At 44.4% G+C, this 21,644-nt stretch overlaps 3 protein-coding genes across 5 annotated transcripts in view; 2 read left to right on the top strand and 1 right to left on the bottom strand.

The window, feature by feature from the left end:
• mtmr11 (myotubularin related protein 11) overlaps positions 1–9,052 on the top strand; it is a 32,284-nt gene extending 23,232 nt beyond the window's left edge. The window contains exons 12-17 of one of the 2 annotated variants that reach the window (XM_079342955.1): positions 16–86; positions 2,549–2,721; positions 2,956–3,126; positions 3,351–3,569; positions 4,563–4,883; positions 7,007–9,052. In XM_079342955.1, coding sequence (XP_079199081.1) covers positions 16–86; positions 2,549–2,721; positions 2,956–3,126; positions 3,351–3,569; positions 4,563–4,883; positions 7,007–7,432 — 1,381 coding nt within the window. In that variant the 3' untranslated portion in view covers positions 7,433–9,052. Of the gene's footprint in view, positions 1–15; positions 87–2,548; positions 2,722–2,955; positions 3,127–3,350; positions 3,570–4,559; positions 4,884–7,006 lie in introns of both variants that reach the window. The other variant, XM_079342954.1, reaches the window with a different exon arrangement.
• Positions 9,053–9,093: 41 nt separating this feature from the next.
• On the bottom strand, positions 9,094–13,091 carry LOC306824139 (uncharacterized protein). The gene is made up of 2 exons (XM_079344151.1): positions 12,723–13,091; positions 9,094–10,691 (listed from the first exon to the last, which is right to left on the bottom strand). The coding sequence occupies exons 1-2, from the start codon at positions 12,806–12,808 to the stop codon at positions 10,340–10,342; spliced, it is 438 nt and encodes a 145-aa protein (XP_079200277.1). The 5' UTR covers positions 12,809–13,091; the 3' UTR covers positions 9,094–10,339.
• A 5,512-nt stretch (positions 13,092–18,603) lies between these two features.
• sv2a (synaptic vesicle glycoprotein 2A) overlaps positions 18,604–21,644 on the top strand; it is a 215,272-nt gene continuing 212,231 nt past the window's right edge. For both annotated transcript variants that reach the window (XR_013778993.1, XM_079342914.1), the window contains exon 1: positions 18,604–18,832. The gene's annotated coding sequence lies outside the window, so the exon portion shown is untranslated. The remainder of the gene's footprint in view (positions 18,833–21,644) is intronic.

The following is a 21,644-nucleotide window of genomic DNA, read 5'->3' as shown; positions in this document are numbered from 1 at the left end:
TCCCCCTGTCTGCAGGTCGTGTCTGAGGAAAGCGTCAGAGGTAGCTTGCCTGTTACGCGGCGGTCACCTGACTGTTGCTCTGCAAGGTGAGTCATGTGACCCAGACCCCGGCTCATATTGTTCAATGCATTCATTATTAACGGCTCCTCTCTCTCATTAAAGCCACATTAGGACTCTGGCTCTGCAGTAGCTATTTACCAGCAACAAGCACACTCCGCTGGGCCGACATGCACACGGTCAATAGGCCTCCAAACAAGACGGTCACACCAGGCTGAAACAGAAGGGTTTCCATCGTAGAGGCCAGATAAGCTCCGTTAAAGGGAGCATAAACTTCCTCATTGAAGATTAGACAGTTGATCTGTAATTTGTTCAGATGTGTTGCAGAGTTTCAGGTCGTCGTCTCTTAGTTTTAAATACAGTTTACATTTTCAGTAGAGCTGCAGGACTTTTCATCCTTCAGCAGGCTGCACGGCTGCTTTTTGGGCCTCAGGTAAAAGCATTGATGAACTGGCTTCTGAAGGTGGCTCTTTGAACATGAAAGGTCACCTGTTACAATGGAGGGAGTAAGAGAACAAACAGTAGAATCTAACGTGTCTCGTCTTTCTATACAACTCCATCCTCCATGCACAGGGCCAAAGCTCTGTGTACTGTCCAGGCTGGACTCTCTTTTTAAGTGTCTTTGGTTAAGAGGCGGAGTCAACTCGGGAAACTCTTGAGCCCCTGTCAGAGGGTTGCAGTGTCGACGTTTCCTCTTTTGAACATGAGGCTCACCTCTGTGTGACTTTGTGGAAGATGAAGATGCTGACTGATGTTTGTTTGTGAAGGAGGTGTCAGCTGATCACCACCTGGCAGTGAGCTGGGTGAGGTAGCAGGGATGCTGTTGGAGGGATCAGATATACTCCATCATGCAGTGAGGGTGACCTCCGGCTGCCTGCTTGAATGCTTTAATACAAAGCTGCTGCATCTTTTATCCTACAAGGCTGCTGGAAGTGAATATATTGACTTTTCTTCTGCACATCAGCAGTTTGCACTGAAATTTAAAAACCAGATAGAAAGCACCTCTTCCATTCTTAAAATCTAAAGCATCCTCCTTGTCCGTGACAATCTCCTTCATCTTCATATTACTCTTGGTGTTGAGTTGCCTCAAAATCTTAATCTCTCCGATGGCCATGATCGGGAAGCCGTCCAGTCGAACCTTTTTCAAAGCTACCATCTCAGCAGTGTTCTTGTCTTTAGCTTTGTTTGAGTTAGATGGTTCTAGTTTTCATTTTCGGACTTTTCCTTTTTCTTCATTGTTTTATTGAGTATGTTTTCTGTCCAGGTCTTTTTGTACTAGCTTGGACTACTGATACATTTGTCTCTGTGTTACATGTTTCACATTAAGACGGCCACTCGATAAGCCCCTTTAGGATTCTTTGGCTCCTGCTGCACATTTCCTTCTGAAGTTGTTGTTGTACTAATCATTGTGTACTGCTTGTATTGTCCCTCTTGTTATTGATCCAGAGGACTTAATCAGTGAACCTGCTCAAACCACAAAACCATCCTGGAGTTTTCAGACTGAACCGAGGTCAGCTGTGTTATAAGTGTCACTTGGAGTCACCCAGCTGTGTGATTGAAGCTGCAGCCTCACAGTGTTGGTCAGGAAAACAGAACAAAACATCGATGTAGAAAGAGAAGATTTGGATGTGTTCCACATGTTTCCTCTTCTGACTGATTAAACAGACAGTAGGCTGTTGTTGACTTGTTATCATTAAGTCTGGCTGGGAACACACAGAGAGGCAGAGCCCATGCTGCATCAGTCACACAAAGGCCGTGTTCAGCTCAGGATGTTTACTATTGGCTGCTGCTGTTTGACTTTCTCTGACACTCTGCAGCTGTAAGTGACTAACGACTCGCCCGTTTAGCTTTGAAGATCATATATCAGCCGGCCTCGAAGTCTCCTCTGTGCGGCCGATCTGTCGCCGTCTGGATCAGCATAAATATCCCACTGCAGAAATGAGTCACTACGCTGGGCCAAGAAAAGTTAATCTCAGGCTGCTTCTCCCTCTTTGTTATGTCTCACTCTGTTTCTTGAAGTCCTCAGTTTTAGTCTGCAGATGTGTCCTATCACTTTTTAAAATTGTTTTCTCTTGTGGTCCTCTTCTCTGTCGCAGTCACGACTCCCTCAGCATGAACAGAAGGAAACACTGGTTGTTAAAATAACACATCATGTTTCACAAGCCTTTTTAGCTTTCAAACAATTAAAGAACATGTCTCCTAAAGTCAGTCATCACATCTTTATTGAAAAGTCACAAACACTGTGATGCCAGAGTTTTGATCAATACAACTATCTGTATACTTGAGACATGATTATAACAAACAGTTTTAAATATATTCACAACGAGGTGCAAATGCATCCTCTGCTGTGGCTCAACTCATTCAATCTGAATTTGACGTTAGATGGCCGAGCCCGAGAAACCAGACTCAACAGCCACATTTCCTGCAGTTTGATGCATTCAAGTGTCACAGACGTTTGAGCCTGTGCTCCTTTTGTTCTTTGACATTACAGAGGCAGACGACCGGGACATGAGTTGTGTGATATCCAGCCTGGTGCAGGTGATGTGTGACCCCCACTGTCGCAGCCAGCATGGTTTCCAGAGTCTGGTGCAGAAAGAGTGGATAATGGCCGGCCATCGCTTCAACAGCCGCATCAACTATCACCGGGACAACGACAAGGAGGAGGTGAGAGGGCGAGATGTACACTTTCTATCTCTGTTCTGTTTTTTTTTCTCACCAAGAACGCATACAAAGACATGTGACAGTTATCTTTGCTCTCAATGTACAACCATTAAACATCAAATACACAACAAGCCTTCAGAAGACAAAAGTGCAGAAGATGATAATAAGAAATGTAGTTATTGTTGTTGTATATCATGGCTTTGTTTTTGGTTGTTTGCTCACTAACTTCCCCTGCAGGCTCCAGTCTTCCTGCTCTTCCTGGACTGTGTTTGGCAGCTGCTGTCCCAGTATCCTTCTCGCTTCCAGCTGACAGGCGACTTCCTGCTGGCCCTGCACGACAGCATCCACCTGCCACTCTTCTCCAGCTTCCTGGCCAACTGCCAGCGAGAGAGATGCAAACGCTCCCAGGTACTGCACACCTGGGCGGGTCGTCCAGATCCTCTGCCAGAGGAGGGGATTAAAAGGGACTAAATGCTTTGATAAGAACAAATCAGAATATAATCACACAGAGTCAGTAAGCCTTACATCATGACATTTTAATACATTTTAATGTCATTTCATAACATTAGCTGCACATTTAATATAAACACATAAGACATACAATATTAAAGTGTGTGGTCTTTTCTACACAGAACCTTGGGCAGTCGTACACACCTGTCAACGGCTGGAGAGACATGCTTCATCCAGATTCTTCCTCCGATTCATCCGACCCCCCTCTCCCCCCGGTCTGGGACTGGGCCCTTCAGTACAGCAAGCCAAGACGAGACCGCTTCACCCAGCCCGTCCCCCCGATCCCACCCCTCCAACCGCTGCTCAACGGCAACCTCAACACCAACCCAGACACACACAGGGTAAAGGCTGCCAACTTTGTTTTGATGCAGCACACCCTCTAGTGGCCGTGGTGGGAAGTCCAGGTCGAACAGAAAGCCTCCCCTGTTAAGGATGTTAATTTAATCTGCAGCTTGTGACTCAGAATGGATCATTCCAGGAGTGAAAGAAAGTGTGCACTTTGTTCTTGGAGGGATGTAAATTCAGACTGGATTGGAAAATAAAACCATAGTTGTTGTTTTTTTACTGAGTTGAATATAAACTCAAGTTAAGGAGTAACCTTAGAAAACACAAAGATCATTTTCTGATCATCTTCCTGTCCTGCCTTAACTGACATGCAGTGGATGTTTACAACAAGCCACTGCGCCCTCTAGTGGTAGTGATAAAACTTGCATTCAAATCAAATAGTCTCCTGTGTATAATGCTGTTAAAACAGACCATCTGCTCATTTTATAGATGTATTGCTCTTCTCCTCTTATGAGAGAGACACATTATTCATTCTTGCTCTTTATGGCCCCCAATGACACTTTTCCTCAAATCTGTCTCCAGACTCTCCTCGCTGTTTTTGTCTTTTCTGTCATTTTGACTCCAGGAATAACTTTGTTTTTTTGTCAGTGTCCGTTGGGCCGTTGTTCATGAGGTTCTGTGGGCGATGTTGAGCCGTCCTGAGTTGTCGTGGGCCTGACTTGATGAAACACCAGTGAAGCTAGCTTCCATCATCTTGGTGATGTGTTGGCTCTTGGTCTAGTTGTGGGGGCCTTTAGGGGCCATGTGGTATTATAGATCGTATCCGCGTTGTGAACACCAAGAGCTCACATGTACGGAGCCTGGATCTGTTGAAGTTTGTGTTATGGTGGTCACTGAACTGAGGGTCATGTGGTGAGTAAGGTAGCTGTAGGCTAAAAGCATTGGGATGAGGTTACGATGTGAAGCTTGTAACTGAGGATGATTTTGAAGGCATGGGCGACTTGTGAATTTGACTGACAGCATCTTTTTCTCCAACATTCCCCCAGCAGCTGACTGACACCATCCCCGGCTCAGTCTTCCTCCTCTCTCGAGGAACCTTCTCCTGCCCCGCTAACCTGCTCCCCTGGCGCAGCAGCAGCAGTTCAGGCGTTTACAAGAAGAGCCACCGGAGAGCGGCGTCCTCTGAGAACGTGCCCGGCCTGGAGAGGCTCCTCAAAGCGTGGGCCCTCGCTGACATCCCTTCAGGTTTTCCTTCCACCTCCAGACCTCAAGGACCACTCGACCCGTACGAGCCCCTCTTGCCTGTCCTCGTGGGGCCCTGCATGGGCCTGTGGAGAGAGTGCTACCTCCGGGGGGCGCTGCATGCACAGGTATGTTTTAAGGGCCATACATACAGTTTGTGAAACAAACCAGATAATTAGCTTGATGAGATAGTCAGACTCTTTCTGTTTGTTAGCTCCTGGGCCTTTAAGTGTTTCATGACTCAGGTCAATAGTAAAGTTTCTAAAGAGATAAATTGATGTGCTGTGTTTCTACAGCAATGATTGATGATTCTGACCTTTCCCTTTTTAGCTCTCTGACCTCTAAGAAATCCTTTCACTCGTCCATTTCTTTGTTTCTCCTGAGTTCAAGTATCTACATACACATTATCTATGATGTAAGGCTCATTTAAAAAAAAAGAAGAAAAAAAAAGGCTTGTCTACATTTCGTTCTGTGCAATATTTATTTGATATTTCTGCTATATCCATTCTGATTTATTATGCTGCTACCTCTATCTCACCTCACCTTAACTAGAGTTTTTTATGATTTTGTTTTTTCTTTTATATTCTTCCTTTGTTGTCGTTGTTTTTAAGCCATGTGCACTTTAAGGTGAAGTTTTCAGCACTGTTTTACAGTTCATCCTGAGAGACAGAGAAAGGTTGAATTTATATCTTTGGTTATTGTTGAGTTTATGTTAGAAAACATGAGGCTTCAGTATTCAGACTCATCAGACAGGCAGCGTTCCTCATCAGAGAGCGGATGAGTCGGTGGGTTCATCATGTGGGAGACATCCTCCACAGATGATTTCTCAAACATGGGCCCTCTGCACTTCCTGCGAGCTTCACTGAGTTCAGCCTCGTCATGTGTTTCTGTCTCATCCTCTCCCGTCATGACGCGCTCTCTTTGATGTGCAGATTATTCTGAGCTGCAGTGACGTCTGTGAGTATGACTGTCTGTACAGCAGCGTGTCTGCACTGTCCCTATGGTGATGGGAAGAATAGTCGAGGCCTGTGTGGGAGGATGCCGTCTTTTATTTCAGATGAACTGCAGAGGAAAACAGAGCAGAGCAGATTCTGTTTAAACACTGACTCGGCCTAACACTGTAGATGTTTGTGTTAATCATTTCACGCTCTGACTCAAACTATGTTTTTAAAATGGTTAAAAATCTTTGCTGGAGTCAGGAACACGCGCCTGTATTCCCAGCAGGTAAGATCAGAGCAGGGATCAGTTCAAGCTGCTTAACAAGAGTCCCAACAAACACCTGAAAGTCATGAAATCCTGCGTACACTGGCTACCTGTTACTCAGAGTCTAAAGTCTGACTGTGAGCAACACGTCTCTGATGTGCTTCAGACCATCGAGGAGATCTCAGGCCGAAAACTGTTCCAAAAGTTAGAAAACTCTAACGACACAAACCTCTTTTATAAACTCACGTTTGAATTCATTTGATTTAACTGTGCACTTTGTCTAATTCTTTTATTGGCTGGAGACGGCGTGCCGGAGTTTTCCTGAAATTGTTTCTTAATTAAAACAACATTATTTACCATATGTTAGTCGACGAGGATTCCATTTTTGTTGCCGTGGTAACGAAGCACGTGTTGATATCGACAGCATAAATGTGATGAGCTCTTTTAAAAACAAACCTGATGGCATGTTGTGATTATTTTTATTTGGAGTTACAACAGGAACAAGGAAGTGCAAGCTTACTTCCTGAAACACAGGCAGAAATTCTTGTGACATAAACTGCACATTTTACCTCTTAAATTAAAGTTCACTGATAAAACAAATATATTGGTCATTTTGTTGAGACCTAAATGTTGCCAATGTTATTTGAGAATAGTTTGTTGATTTAAAAACAAGAAAGAGTCCAACGCGGTCTGACTAAAGTTTCTGGGGTCGCCGGTGGCGCAGCGGCAGTGCGCGCGATCCCATGTATCGAGGCTCAGTCCTCGCGCGGGCGGCCCGGGTTCGCGTCCGGCCTGTGGCCCACCTCCCGCATGTCTCTCCCCACTCTCTCTCTCCCTGATTTCCGACTCTGTCCACTTTCCTCCCTCTATAATAAAGGCCAAAAATAAATCTTTAAAAAAAAAAAACAAGAAAGAGTCCAACGCGGTCTGACTAAATTTTCTATTGATGTATTGAAACAGAAATTGATTTTTGTCTTTTTGCTTGAAACGATTGGGACATTGTGACAAGCTGAGATCTGACCACGTGTCTCTCTCTCTCTCCCTTTAGGCCTTCTCTCACCCCATCTCTGCAAACCACCTCCACCCTGTGGAGCGGCTGGCCCGGGAGGTGCAGCAGCTCAAAGACAAACTAGCAGAAGTCTCCACCTGCAAAGATTCGAACCCAACCATCAAGATCAACAATCCCCGACGGAGCGACACCAACCTGAACCAGAACACCAACAACGGCACCTTCCTCTTCCCAGCACCGCGGCCTCAGAGCGCCACCATGCCCAGGTCGGCACCCCCTGTTACCTCCACCAACCGCCACACCCCCAGGGGCACGCCCCCCTCCTCGGCTCCACCAACAAGCAACAAGCACACCTTTCTGTTCGGCCACGCTGCAGTGACAGAGGTGCGGCCGGACCAGCGTCATTATCCAGCAGCCAACAACGCCAAGCTGCCCAAGAACAACGGCTCCTCTGTGCTTTCCTGAGGCCTGCTCCTCGTCTTCACTCAGACTGAGCGCTCCATCCTTTAACTACCCCCGCTGCCTGCACAGTATGATGCTTCTGAGAAGAGATCCAGCTTCCTGTCAAACAGTACCATTAAAAAGAGACTTTGCAGAAGTGTTAAATAATCAGTGCAGGAGCTCTTCTCTTCTATTTATCGTCTGTACTGTATTTAAAAATGTGACTCTTCTTTTGTATATTTGTAAAGTATTCAAGACATCACTAAATGAACTCTATCAAAGACAGAAAGTAAAGGGCTTAGAAGACGCTTAATAATGTCAACCAAGAGAACTGGCTCAGTCTCATAATGCAGTCGACTCCTTTACGAGACGTCACGTCAGCCTTCAGGATGGAAGGAAAGCCACTCGGTGCTTCTTATCCAGAGCAGATAGTGGAGCACTTTGACACATATCTGCCTTGACTCCTGAGCTCGCCAGGCTTCACGTCTCCAGAGGACGTTTGTTTTTTAACCAGATATTTATTAAGTGATGCTAACGTGCAGAGAGATGGATTACATGATGTTTTGTATTTCAGCTTCAGATAGAAAAGTAGAATAATGTCTGGATTAGTTATCGTTTCACTTTTGAACTCGCGGCTCTGTGACCAGTGGCTTTATTTTCAAATTTAGGCCACGAGAGCTATTTTGGTACTGCGCTCATATCTCTCCCCACTCGCATGCATGATGGGAGCAGAGAGAGACCTATATTCTTTTGAGTTCAGAGTGTTACGTCAGCCTGTTTGTGTCTGAACCATCACTTCAGGGCTTTAGTATTATCACTTTATCTAAGCTTTCCTCTTCATTTCAAGTATTTGTCACCGTTATCGGTGCGTCTTCGACGTCACCCGTGTCCATACATGTGATTTCTGAAATGTCTGTGATGAATTCTAGTATTATTTTGAGCGTTTCTGCTTTCTTTAAGGTGGAATTAAAAGATAATCTGCGTGTTTTTTTGGACGTACCTTGAGAAGGTACCAGAGATGGAAGCAAAGGGAAGCTTGTTTTTTCACTTAATCCCCCCCTCCACATCCAGCTGGGCACTGTGTTAGTATGCAGCCAGCATTTAGGTCAAGGACTTGGAAGTGTCTGACTGTGTCTCAAACACAAAGGGAAGAATCTGCTCCTGTGCCTTTAAATCCTCACAGGTCGACGACTCGTAGGCATGATGTGGGTGTCAAGTGGAACTACTGGCATCGTTCCCTAAAAAGGATGAAACTGTTATGAAATGTTTTTGTTCTAAAAATGTGATCAGGCAGGAAGCAGTTGTCAGATATTTGTTTTTTTTAAGCTGACCTTCTCTCATGTCAAAAGGTACGGCACTTGATAGCACTATGAATTATTAAATGTTGTAAATATTCATCACACATCAATATCGAGGCACATCGATGTCAGCTTTCCGAGAGAGATGCCAACGCATGAGCCTAAAAAAAAAACACTAACTCAGTGTTGTCCATCTCATCTGATCTTCCTCCGCACAGTGGCTCTGCATCGTTGTATGATTGAATGCTTTTGGTACGAACATGACCTAATTTGCCAGATGTACATATTTTTTTTTTGTATCAGCATGTTTGGATCCTGATGAATAAAAAGTGTTACGAGCTCAGAATCTCTCTCTCTCTTGTTGTTCATCATCCCGAGTCACATCAAATCCATTCTCAAACACAGCTCACAAACTTTATTTAAAAAAAATAAGATTTACATACGATCTGGGACACTTAAAAAGTAGCATGGCACTGTAAAATACACGTAGACCCCCCCGCCCCCCCCTGCATGGTGCGTTCAGGGAGAGTCAAACAATCGAAGGATCATGTGCAGAACGTTCACGATGTACAAATGTGGTCGCCAGGCAGGAAATGCTTCATAACATCGACCGCGCGGTTCACCCGTGTAAAGCTGTCGGGTTTCATGAAGTCTTCTTATTGGTCTATATGGTAGAAAAGCTGCATGCTGTTAGAAAACATGAATGCAGGGTTTTTTTCAGATCACTGTTGTTTTACAATAGACTCAAATATAAAGAGACGTTTCTCTCCACGTTATGATCACGAGCAATTCTTCAACAGAGATATTCCACCGCTGATTCATCCTTTAAAAGTGACTCTGATACCTAGATCTGAGTCGTGGCTGATATTGAGCATCTCTCTGATACCAGTAACATAAATATATAGAAATATTTGTATTGTTATTTTGGACAGCTGTATTCTTCTGCACAGATAAGATGAGCTGTATTCAAAGGCGTTTGACCTGGCCTAAATAAATCTGCTGTTCTTCAGTCAGCAGCAGCAGCTCGGCTCTCGGCCCCACCTCAAGTCGTGTGCTGTCTAAAAAGTCTCAGGCAGTTATTTTTTTTTCGTGTTTGAACTTGTTTTCATTGTTTTAGAGTCGGATGAAAAATACAGCATTAAAATGTGTGATTGCAGAATAGTTTTAGTTACACTCAGCCAGCAGCACACTGTTTGCTATGATGACAGGAAAACAGGATCTGAACACGGTTTGTTCTTTTCTGCTCCAAAACAGAAATGTCCAATGTCAGCGATAATACTTATTACTGCTGTTGTCTCCTGTTCAGGAGGAGATAAAGGTTGTTGATGAATCACGGGATCAGATAGGTGCATTAAACGGCGTACTTTCCAATACTCAATAGCGCATTTGAGACTGGATTGGTATCAGAACGACTTTCCTTTTCAACCATCAACAGAGATGCGTTTTGCACTTGAAACCTTTTAATGTTAGTGTCATGCACTCTGCCATGTTTTCATCTGAAAACTACAAACAACAGAACACTGTGGCAGTTGTAGTCCATGTCTTCCTGTAATGTTCAGAGCAGAGGCAGTGCATCAAACTTCCGTCAGGTCAGAGCTGAAGAAAAAAGTCCTCTGACGGCGAAGCTCTGTCTTCACCCCCATCGACTCCCGTGCTCCTTCCCTGAGAACTGCTGCTGCTGCAGGATGCCGTCCGGCCCGTAGAAGTACCCGGAGGAGGACGGGGGGAGGCCTCCTAGCTGCCGGATGGACTTGCACATGGGGCAGGGGTAGTCGGACAAGCCCTCGATGTCCTCGAAGGCCAGGTTGACGATCTGGTCGCAGCAGGGGTCGCAGTACACGTGTCCGCAGGAGAGGCGCTTCAGGCGGGCCTCGTACGAGATGCAGCATTGACAGTGAGGCACGTCGGGGCCCAGAGACAGAGAGCCAGTCAGGGAGCTGCTCTCCAGGCTGCCGCCATGACTGGAGCTCTGTTTAGTGGGAGACCTGAAGAGAAGGAGGAGGAGAAGGAGGAGCGGTCAAGAGGAGACTAGAGATTCTCAGTAGAGTTTCTAGAGCTGCACGATTCATGAACGTTTGCCTGCAATGTTTGAATTGCATTGAAGGCGAGAAATGGCCCTTCATTGGGTGCCGAGAACTTCTATTTCAGTTGCTGTGGTACCAACACAGGTAGTGTTGTAGCCCAGTAGAGTTTCAGTAGAGTAGCCCAGACTACATTTACCAGAGTGCTCTGAGATCGAGATAATAATGAGACATTTAGGGGTCGAGACCGAGTCAAGACCAAGACCATAAATATCACTGAAAAGTCCCCATCATGTGTGCAGCAGGCATGCCTTTAAGTTCTTTGTTGTTTTAGAGAAAATGCTTTTCCTTCTACTCAGTGGTGCCTGTCAGAGTTGGTCTTGACTGGTCTGGATTTAAAACTGAGAAGTGGTCTTGAGACCGGTCTTAACGCTAAGACTGATCTGGAGTACTAAACGCTAGAAACAAACATGCACTTTGTTTGATTTGTACACGCATCATATCAAAGTCTAATCATCATCACAAGCCCATTGGCCCGTTGGTCATAAAAAAGTCGACCTCAGAGGATTGTGATGGACATTTTTATAAACTAACTCATCATGAGAGTCGTTCTCATAAAGCTGGAAGGACAATAAATCAGCTGATCACAAAGAGCGTGAGAACATTTAGCTCGGGCAGATTTCTATCAGCCAATCACAACCAGCTTGTCTTGAGTTGGGCCGGTTTGAGCACTTTGACAGCATTTGACCTTTTTTTAGGTTCACTGTGACCTTTGAACCTTCAGGTAATACAAAAAAGCATTTCAAATTTACCAGCTTATGTATTTCTTCAGCAAACATTTCAAAAGAAAATATATTTAATATTAAATCAAATAAAAGAAGGAATAAATGGAGTTACATGTGATTGTTATATTGCCACATTAATTCATGATATTCTTCTTTTCAGCAGATTAGCTCGACGTGTCAAAGACAAACACGTCAAACCTGAGCCGCATTTGAAGATAATTGTTTGATTCATTTGTTTATGTAAACAGCAAAAAAAAAATGTGAGAGAAGAAAAAAGCCCAACTGTGATGACTTTACAGAGAAGATGAAGAAGTCCTCCCAGGAGCACAGAGGAAGAATTTATGAAAAAAAAAACTTCAAACTGAGAATAAAATATTTAAAGAAAAGGTCTCATGTCTCAACCAAACCCTTCTTAAAAACCCTAAACCTGGTCAGACTGGGACCAGGACTTCCTGTTGCCCTCTGTACACAGATTTAAAGTGTTGTTGTGCTGATTTGTAGTTGTGAGGGAAAAAAACAAAAACAGGTAAAACGAGACCTGAGGTGAGCTGAGGGAGGAGCTGAGTGTTGCTTCATCATTTTAAAGGAGTGAAACAAAATATTTAGTGTGTGTGTGTGTGTGTGTGTGTGTGGGTGGGGGGGACCCTGCACGATGAGAACAGGTTGTTACTGTAGTAAAAATGTGCACCTGAAACACTACAGGAACCTGAGCAGGCAGATAAATAATGCGCATTTGTTTAATTAATGCATTTGAAGCGTTTATTTAACCGAATGACTTTTTAAATGAGCGAAAAACTCGATTTTTTTTTTTTACACTTAAGATTACACCTACAGTTTTCAGTCGCATAAAATGGATTTAAGTATCTCAAAAATAAGAGCCAATATTAAATCAGAAAAGCCGTTGTCATAACAACAGTGAAGCGAAGGCGTCCAGAATCACTAATTGTGTCAGATTCGTCTCATATCACAACATACATTTAAATGTCTTCACTGTGATATTTTTTAACAACTACATATCACAACGAGTTCATTTTTTACATTTTCAGGCATATTTTGAGTAAAAATCAGGCCGGTGGATTAATTTCAAAATTGCAAAACTAACTACGGGAGCCGATGTTTGCCAAAAATGAAGACGTTTTGGGGGTTTTTCAGGTGATGAAATCCAGGTTTATGTCTTAGCATTTAACAGTGTGTGTGTTTTGAAACTCACCTTGTCGACGATGAATCTTTGAAGCAGTCGAAGCTGAGAGCTGCGAGGATCCTCCACAGCAGGTCCATGCCGGTTCCTCCTCTCATTTTAACATCCAGATTTCAGCGACCTGCTTTCTGACCAGCGTCATATTTTTATCATAGAGGACGACACACAGCTGCTGCGTCTCTGCTGTCTTTAAATTCAGAACAACACACATAAACACACCAAAAAAAAAAAAAAAAACAATCAAAAAAACACCACCTTCCTCCCACGCCCACGTTTGTTATATGTAATCTACGACAGGAAATGAAGAGCCTTCATCATCATCATCTTCATCATGTGAGAGGACGTGGTCGCTGCTTTCATTTGGTGCCTCAGTCTGAGTGTGTTTGGGTTTGAGCAGCTTCTCTCGGTGCTTTCTCTCTCTGTCGTGTTTTCTCCGCAGCAGCAGCTGTCGTTGCATAGAGTGGCCACACGGGGGCGATGATGCGCTGATGTTTTCATCTTCATCAATCTGAGAAAAATCGTCTGACTGAAATCTCACCAATGAGCTCAAAGTGGAGCAGGACATTCAAATATACTCATGAGGATGATGTGGCTCACTAAGAGAGTGATTACAGTGAAGTCCTCTGGAACTGGACCCATATAGGATGTTGGATTACATAATGCAGAGTCGATTAAAGAGTCTATGAGGGCCATAGGCAAATATGTGTGTGTGTGTGGGGGGGGGGGGCTCCAATCAGTGTTCATCAGTGTCCCCAGTCATGGGTTCAATGCTTAGCAGGGCAATGAGAGTGAGCGCTGTCAGATGGGGCCCCCTCAGGGAGGTTTCCTACTGTCATTGTAAAAATTGTACACAATTTGGGCCTCTACTTTGGTATACGTTTGTGAGCCTTCAGGGGCCCCCTTAGTGGTCTGGGGTCCCCAGCAGGTGCCTGCCTTGCCTGTTGACAAGCAGCCCATCTGAAGGTTATTTATCATCCGTGGCTGATGTGAATGTCTTACTTTAGCTTCACTGTTGTCATCATTGTTTTAATTATAACAGAGTAGTTGTATTATTTTCATTTCTGTGTTATTTACATGTAAAGCTCTTTGTGTATCATGTCAGTGAAAAATGGTGTATGAATAAACTTTACTAACTTGGTTTACATTATATTTATAATTGATATATTATGTTATTATATTTCTTGATCACCTTGGTCTTTCAGCGATGTTTACAACAAGCATTACCTCAAAAAGCCACCAGACGGCGACATGTACTCGCCTTAAATCTGAAAACCTCAACCAAAACAGATTTTTTCACTTTATAGAGCTATAAATGATACTGATGAGTGTACAGGACATTCAGAACATGTTATCACCTTTTTCAACAATAAAGTAAAAAGGAAACTCACAACATGCCCACCTGTCAGTCAAATCATCTGCTCCCCTGATCATGCTGATGTACTGTGACTCTGCTTTTTTTCAAATCAAAATAGAATATAATAAAAAGATAATAAGGATTAACAAATGACAAACAGGGACCAGGGCCGTGTTCAGAGACAGATTGTCAACATTTTAATGGACTGTTTCTTGGGAATTCTTTGTTTTTTGCTGCCGGCCTCAAGCGGACACTGGACAGGAAGTTTTTTGTGGCATTTTTGTATCAGCATCAGGTTGCAAACCTGGAACCTGATGCGCTTGTTAGCAATGAAAACATTTAAACCATCAAGTCCACATGCTAGAAGATCCCAGACTGCAACCTGGCCCTGCTGAAGCAATGATGGTATTTTCTCCCCAAAGATGCACTGCAATCATCTGAAAGACGTTACAGAGGACAGGGATGTCTGGACTGACCCGCCAACACGTCCAGTGGATCAAGAAATCCGACCAATGGATGCCACTCCTCAAGTTAGTGACTTATTTTACGTCAAAACACAAGAGCAGCTAAATCACATCACGTGAGCTATAGAGGACGCTGTCCTGTTGGATTGACTTGGAGGTCAATGAGACGCGTCACATCCTGGTTATAGAGACGATCCTAATTGTCCTGTTCAGTTTCATACAAAGCCGTCTGTGGTTTTAGTCCAGCATTTATAAGAGCAGATAAGAGCGGGCGGAGACAAATCATTTCATTGGCCTTTGCTGCATTCAGGAAATGTGATCCTGTTTGTGAAGGTTATTGTGTTTCAATCAGGTGTGACCTTGTGCTTTTTACTGATAATGCAGGTAAAGAGGACACAAGATAATAAGTCAGCTGCAGACAAACACACACAGACTGAAGAGTGTGTTTCTGAAGGTCTGTGTTGGTTTGTAGAGATCAGGACTTCAGTCAGAGCAGCTGCTGGAGCCTGCAGGGAATCAATCAGCTGTGTTCAACACCAACAGGTTCCTGTGCAGGACTGAGGGTGGAGACGTCACGCTTGTATCTCTCCTCCTCTCTCTCTTCACGTCTTTCTTCCTCTCTTGTTTGAAATGGTCAGGGGGGATTGTTTTTTATCAAGATGCAAGATAAGACAAGTGACACATCATGAAATCCTGAAGTTTATTCTGGAGTTCTGCGTCTGCATCTCATCCTGCTTCCCATCTAAAGACGTCAGAGGAAAATGGCTGCTCTGATTGCAAAGAATAGCACAAGAAATAAAAGACATGCTCAGCCTTAAACCTGTAATGAACTTTTGGTTTTTCTGTGATTTTGGCACCCCTGTGGTACACATTTTATGTATTTGCTTATTTATCCTGTTAATGTTTAAGTGGGCTTTAAATGAATAGATCAATCGTATACATTTTTTTATTATAAAGTCTGTTTTTTGTAGCACACTTATTACTTAATCTGCACTCACCCTGCAGCTTTTGTTTCAGGCAGTAAAATAACTATTTGGAAACAGTAAATCTCTCGTCTGTCAGAAATCTGTTCCATTAACATTTAAAGTCTTCACAGGAGCTGTACGTTTTATCTAAACTGAACGCACATTTCCCTGCTCTCCTTTCCTCATTCCATTCATGGATGACCTTTGAGCCTCTGCAGGATTTAAAGCCAGCTCTGAAGGGCCCCGCTGTTTCCAGCCTACACTCGCCTTTGGTCGATGGTCGAGGTTATTTATAGGAGTAAACCACCTCAACATCCTCCTTCCGCCCTGGACAGAGACAGGGTTTAGAGAAGAACACAATCAGCCCCCTCATCTTGCTAATGTCCAGCAATATGTGGACCTCCCTCTCTTCTTGGCCTGCTGGTCAGGTGATGTGTTTCCCTGCATGCCAATGTGCTTGTCTCCCAACAGCAGAGGCTAGTATGCTGTTAAATGCACTGCAGGGACTTGAACGCATCGCAATGTAGTTTCTGCTCCAACACAGTTTTTAAACACTGTACAGCTAAAAATCAGATCCATCACCGAGCAACGACAAGGAGGCGGAGTCATGTAAACTGCTCTGTGGAGAAATCACTTGTGTTTTTGCTCAGGTTAATGGAGGGACGGACAGTCAAACTGATTTTCTCAGACACAGCTGTAAACAGTAAAAATCAATGTGGTAAGATCACACGTCGGTCAATCCTGTTGTAAACGTTTTTCCAGGTCGGTGCGTCGACCACACCGTAGGCATAACAACTCGTCACAAAGGAGCTCAGTCAGAAGTGTTGAGAGAGGAGGTTTTGTTCCTTTTCCCCATGCTTCACAACATCAGGAGGAACAGATTTCTTTAGACGTAATTGTGCAATTAAAAGACCCCAACTGAACGTCATTACTGTGATTAGAAGGAAAACGCCTCTTTCTAAAAGGACAATTAACTTGAATTCATTTATAACCTTCTTGGTCTAAGTGAAAGACACGCCCACTGCCTCCATAAATCACTGTCTCGATCATTAAATATCCTCGTCTTGTCTCAGCCTCGGAGCACTCAGGTCTCTGGTATGTCTCGGTCTCTGTCATGTCTGCCCATGTCCTGACAAACTTTAGTTTTCACATCAATAACGCACGCAATCAGGAAGCAGGTTCAATGAGAGTGAGTGCTGTCAGATGGGGCGCACTTAGGGAGGTTTCCTATACTGTCATTGCAAAATTTGCACTGCTTTGGTTTTTGGTTGTCACTCCTCAAGTGGCCCCTTACTGGTCTGGGGCCCCGAGTAGTTGCCCGCCTTGCCTGGTTTGACAAGCAGCGCCTCAGTCTCTGTTAGTGTGGTCTTGACAACACTTCAAGTCAATTCAGCGACGTACGAGGCAGAATGAGAAGATGAGTCTCAGTTAATCTGGAATCAGCTGAACAGCCAGCAGTCCCTGAGCCTGAAGGTCCCTGAGCCTGAAGGTCCCTGAGCCTGAAGGTCAGACTGGTGGACACGAGGCAGATTATCCAGTGAAGGACGAGAGGAGTTAAGTACAGTACAATACGCTGGTGAGCTCCCAGTTCAGGAGTCAAACAGTTCACACGTAAGTGGAGGATTATAATAAAACTTACAGTCAGTTAAACTTTGTACAACAGTGAGTGTATCTCATTGTCGCTCCATCAGCTGTTGGATCAGTGATTACTGTCAGACAGATGGCCGGAGGCTCTGGTTTGTGCAGATAGCTGCTGAGAGTCCGGCTGATCAATAGATGAGCCAAACAGACAAAAGCAGCTGAAAGCCTGACGGGAGGAGAAAGAAGTCGTCTGATCCTGATGACAATCTGACGACAGCCGGAGCGTCACTGAGGGTCTGACTGAGAAGGGACAGAGAGGGACCAATTAGAGACAGTGATTTCAGAAGAGAGAGCGCGAGGATTTTTTATTTTTTAAACAACCGTTCGTTGATTTGCTTTTACTGTTTCTGTTCATGTTTTCTGTTCTCCAAGCAGCACCACATTACATGACACTTTTTTTTAAAATCACCACTACTGACTGACAAAGACCCCCTTTATGTTCGTGCAAAATCAGACGACCCTACAGTATAAAGCTCCTCCAGTGATTTCATTTCTGAAAATCTTCATAAGAAGTCTATGCTCGTTAGCGGCTCTTTTCGGAGGGCGGAGGCAGACGAGTTATCAGAAATAAGTGACACTGACCGTACTCGATAGATTCAATAAAGAAATGCTGCATGCCAGTTTTCTATATCTGTATGAACATCATGATTGGTGGTAGAATTGGTTGCAATACAAGGGGCATCAGCTAATATCTTTCCTCGGGCACCGTGTGGGTTAGAGTTTCTCAGAGGGATTAGCTGGTGCATTACAGTACCAGCAGAAGGACAACCATGGAAGTGAAAAGGAAGCTTACAAGGACACAAGGAATAACAGCGACAGACTTTGTGAAATGAGGGTTAAAGTTTTGCATAAAGACTCCAACGAAGGTTCCAGTGCATCCATCTAATGCACGAGCTTGCATAGTGTATCAAGTATTTCTTGTGAGAAATATCAAATTAACATCCATAATTAATCTGAGACGAGGAAATAACCTACACACTCCTCGAACAGCTCTGTTGATTTGTGGTTATTCTTCTGACCTGTGGCTCACATATGAATTATTTCTGTTCATTAACACTGCAATGATATTTGTGTCATTAATAGGATTTCACTTTTTTTCCACCAGGGGCATCCTTGGTTTTGACTTTTTTTTTTCTTCTTCTATTCTAACATGGCCAATTATAGGCACGAGCCAAAGCACGTGCGGGGAGAGGCTCGTCTTGCACACTTCGTTGCACCAACCATTGGGTGCATATGGAGCAAATCACAGTATGAAGCACAGTGAGCATGTGCATGCTTTCCCCCCACTCCTGGTTGAGTGCATCACCCCTTAGAAAGTGTTTTGCAAATTATCGTTTTAAACCCTCAAATTGGTGAACTAATTTTTTTTTTTTGGCAGCCAAAAAAAAATACCACCCTCATCACTGTTTTTTATGCAACCTTGCAAACCCCCCTCTTCCCTGTGAGAGGAATGGTGCCTGCTGGAGGAGGGATGGGAGCAAAGGAGGAGGTGGAGGAGGGGGCGGTGTCTCCATCCAAGAGGGATGTTGTGTAGTAAGTGAAGAGGGCGGAGGAGGGAGGGAGCAGCGCTGTGCTTCTACGTCAGTGTGCATCACAGGGACACACAGGACCCTTTTGCTTCAGGTACTCGGGGTGACTCCTTGCACGGAAAAATCCCAACTCCGGTCACCTTACAAAGCTCCGACCCTCCACTAAAAGGTAAGAAAATGATTAATCCTCTTTAGATGCGCATTTTAATCCTAATCTTCGTTTAATGCGGTAATTCAGCCAATTTTCCGGCGCTGCTGTCGTGCCTCCGATGTGACGATATCAGAAAGATTTGCACGTCTCTCTGATACAACTCGACATTTATTCAGCTCTAACATCGAGTTTAATGGGCCTCTGCTGCGCAACGCGATGACCCCCAAACCCGCACCCGAGGGGAACCAAGAAAGAAGTCGACCTCAGATGGGGAAAATGTTCACAATTCGTTAGAAAGGTGAATTAAGATTTTGACGTTGCTGACTGCGGATTTTTATATTTTTTGGGGCAAAATGTGCGCGTCGTTCCGGGTCTTGTTGGGAGGTCTTGTGCGTTAAGAGACAACCATCATCCATCAAAGCGCAGAGGATTCACCCTGAGAGGAAGCAGAGAGAGGGAGGAAGGCTAAGAGGTTACGAGTGTTTTGTTTTCATGTCTTTTAACAGCACATATTGTGCAGGTTTACACCTTCGATTCGGTTTTTTTATTTCTAGTTTGGTGATTCATTCTGGCATCGATGCCCTTGCTCACCCTATTCTGCCCTTTTCTCTCTTTAACGCACACCTTCATAAATGTGTATACCTCTCCCAAACTGCTCTAATTCTTAAATTAAAATAGCTGTCCTTTGTATGTGTATTGCATTCAATATGTGCAGCATCAAGTAAGGCTCAGTTGCATCCGTGCAGCTGGTCCTGCGTCGTGCGCCAAAATGACCTTGTAGAAACCCAGCGGGGAGAATGTGAGAGAGAAAGAGTGATGAGCAGTTTTTCCTCTTCCTGCTTTCCTCTGTGGTCTTGCTTTGCGGTGGTTTCTGTCAGTGGAGCTTCAATGACTTTGCCCAAAGAGGGAGGATATGTGATATTGTTGGTGCCTCTTAATTTGAAGAAGCATGAGGAGTGAAATAAATGAAGCCGTCTGAAAGCAGGCAGAGCATGAATTTAGCATATTGTGTGTTTTTAAGTGATGCATTTTAAACTTTGCATGTGTGATGGCTCGGGCAGCCATGATGCAGCTCAGGCAGCTTCTCAGCTATTTATGCAAGCAGCCAACAGAACGGGTGGCAGTGAAGGGAGCAGCTATGCAAACCTGCAGGATACTGACAGAGAAAATGATGTATGTTTTAGATCCAAAGCTTGGCACACTTTCCGACTCTTAATTAGCAGGTAACAGCCTGATTGGTTTCATCTTTCCCAGAGTTCACCAGGTGAACAGCTCCTCTTTAAGAGCAGTAAGAAGATCCATGTCACAGTTTTTTGGTCGTTTGGTAAAACATCTTTGCCCAAAGAGGATCAACTTTCACTTCACTGTTCTGCTGCTGTAGATACTGAGCTTCTCCGTCTTCATGTAATCCATTATGTACACCTGTGCTGTGTGTAGTGCTTTTTTGCGGCACGTGCAGGTGTTGGGTCTGCGTTTCCTCGAGGGGAGCCAGCACGTTAAGATATTAACCGAGCTGAGCAGGGGACCATATAAACATAACTGGGGGCTTGATGCATGATCAAAGCTTCTGATTTACACGCTCACACTGTACGACCTGATCGTCAGGACCGACCGGAAAACTCAAAGTGTACGAGAAAAATCGTGACGGAGCATTCAGGATTGTCCACCGACCCATGTATATTTCTGTTGTATCACATGGCTCAAATACACACACACACACACACACACACACACCTGCAAAAGCGCTCTCACTCTCTCCCTCAAACAGACACTGGTTCAGTGCGTCAATGATAAACACAAGTTTACCAGCAGCTAAATCTTAACAATTATACCCTCGAAGTCCACAGATATTTCCTGCCAATGTGCCAATGTGTCTGGAGGGGGGAAGATGGATGAAACGGGCCTGCATGCTGTTGCCATGGGGATTTCTGACGCTGTCTGTCAGTTTGTGAAGGCTCAATCAGGGAAAAGTCCTGAAAATGGGGGCATCAGCTTGTAGCTCTGCTCTCACTCTGCAAGTGTGTGCAGTCAGTTGCACATCCCAAACAAAATCAAAAGGGTAAAAAAAAATGCGACCAGTCAGGAGAAGTTAATCCGACTGTGACTGGCCAGAGCTCAGTGGACACTTGAAAACGGGCGACTTCAAGACCAGTTGGCTACAACTCAAAAATTCAGCCGTACTCGGGCTGAAGGTGCCTGGCTTTACTTTGTGCTATTTTAAACTATTTTCCAAACCTTCTCAGGGCAAAATGAATGAATCCAGAATAATATGCAGGTTAATCAATACCTCAGCCTGTGGTCTAAGCCTGAAGAGAATCAATAACGCGTCTCTGGCCCGAGGCCTCACTCAGCAGCACACAGCACAACAGAAGCAGAGTGACTCTGCATCTGTGCTGCAGGTGCAGCTAACGCGCCCATTAACAGCTCCGCTCACACAGCTTTAACACACAGGAGCTCCATTTGAAAGCAGGAGGAGCTGAGGGAGCTGCTCTGTTTGGTGTTCTCATTTTCTGCCTGCTACCCAGCTGATTGGGCCACGCTCCGGTCTGTCCGCAGAGATTAGCCCTGTCACAAGTTACAACTCGCCCTCCCTGCGGCTGGAAACAGCGGTGCCCAACACATTAGCATAAAATCGGAAGAAAGAAAAACGGTTTGCGGTGCAGTCAAGCTCAGATATCCGCTCCATCTACCTAGTGCTGTGGAGAGTATTGAAACATACAGATTGGTCTATGAGGACACATTCAGTCATTCTTGCTGCATGTTTTTATTTTCTGGACTGATGGTCTGTTTTTGGCTGCAATGCTGCTGCTGAAGTGCTCCTCTCTGCAAA

The sequence above is a fragment of the Symphodus melops genome, assembly GCF_947650265.1.
Source record: "Symphodus melops genome assembly, chromosome: 5".
In the NCBI taxonomy this organism is placed as follows: Eukaryota; Metazoa; Chordata; class Actinopteri; order Labriformes; family Labridae; genus Symphodus; species Symphodus melops.
The sequence above is the reverse complement of the archived record's forward strand: the minus strand, read 5'-3'. Positions and strand labels throughout refer to the sequence as shown.

Bases quoted from the DNA above. Each gene is read 5' to 3' on its own strand.
- LOC306824139 (XM_079344151.1), bottom strand. From the start codon at position 12,808: ATGAGAGGAGGAACCGGCATGGACCTGCTGTGGAGGATCCTCGCAGCT. The intron at 10,692-12,722 runs GTGAGTTTCAAA...CCTTCTCTTCAG, and splicing joins AAAGATTCATCGTCGACAAG to GTCTCCCACTAAACAGAGCT.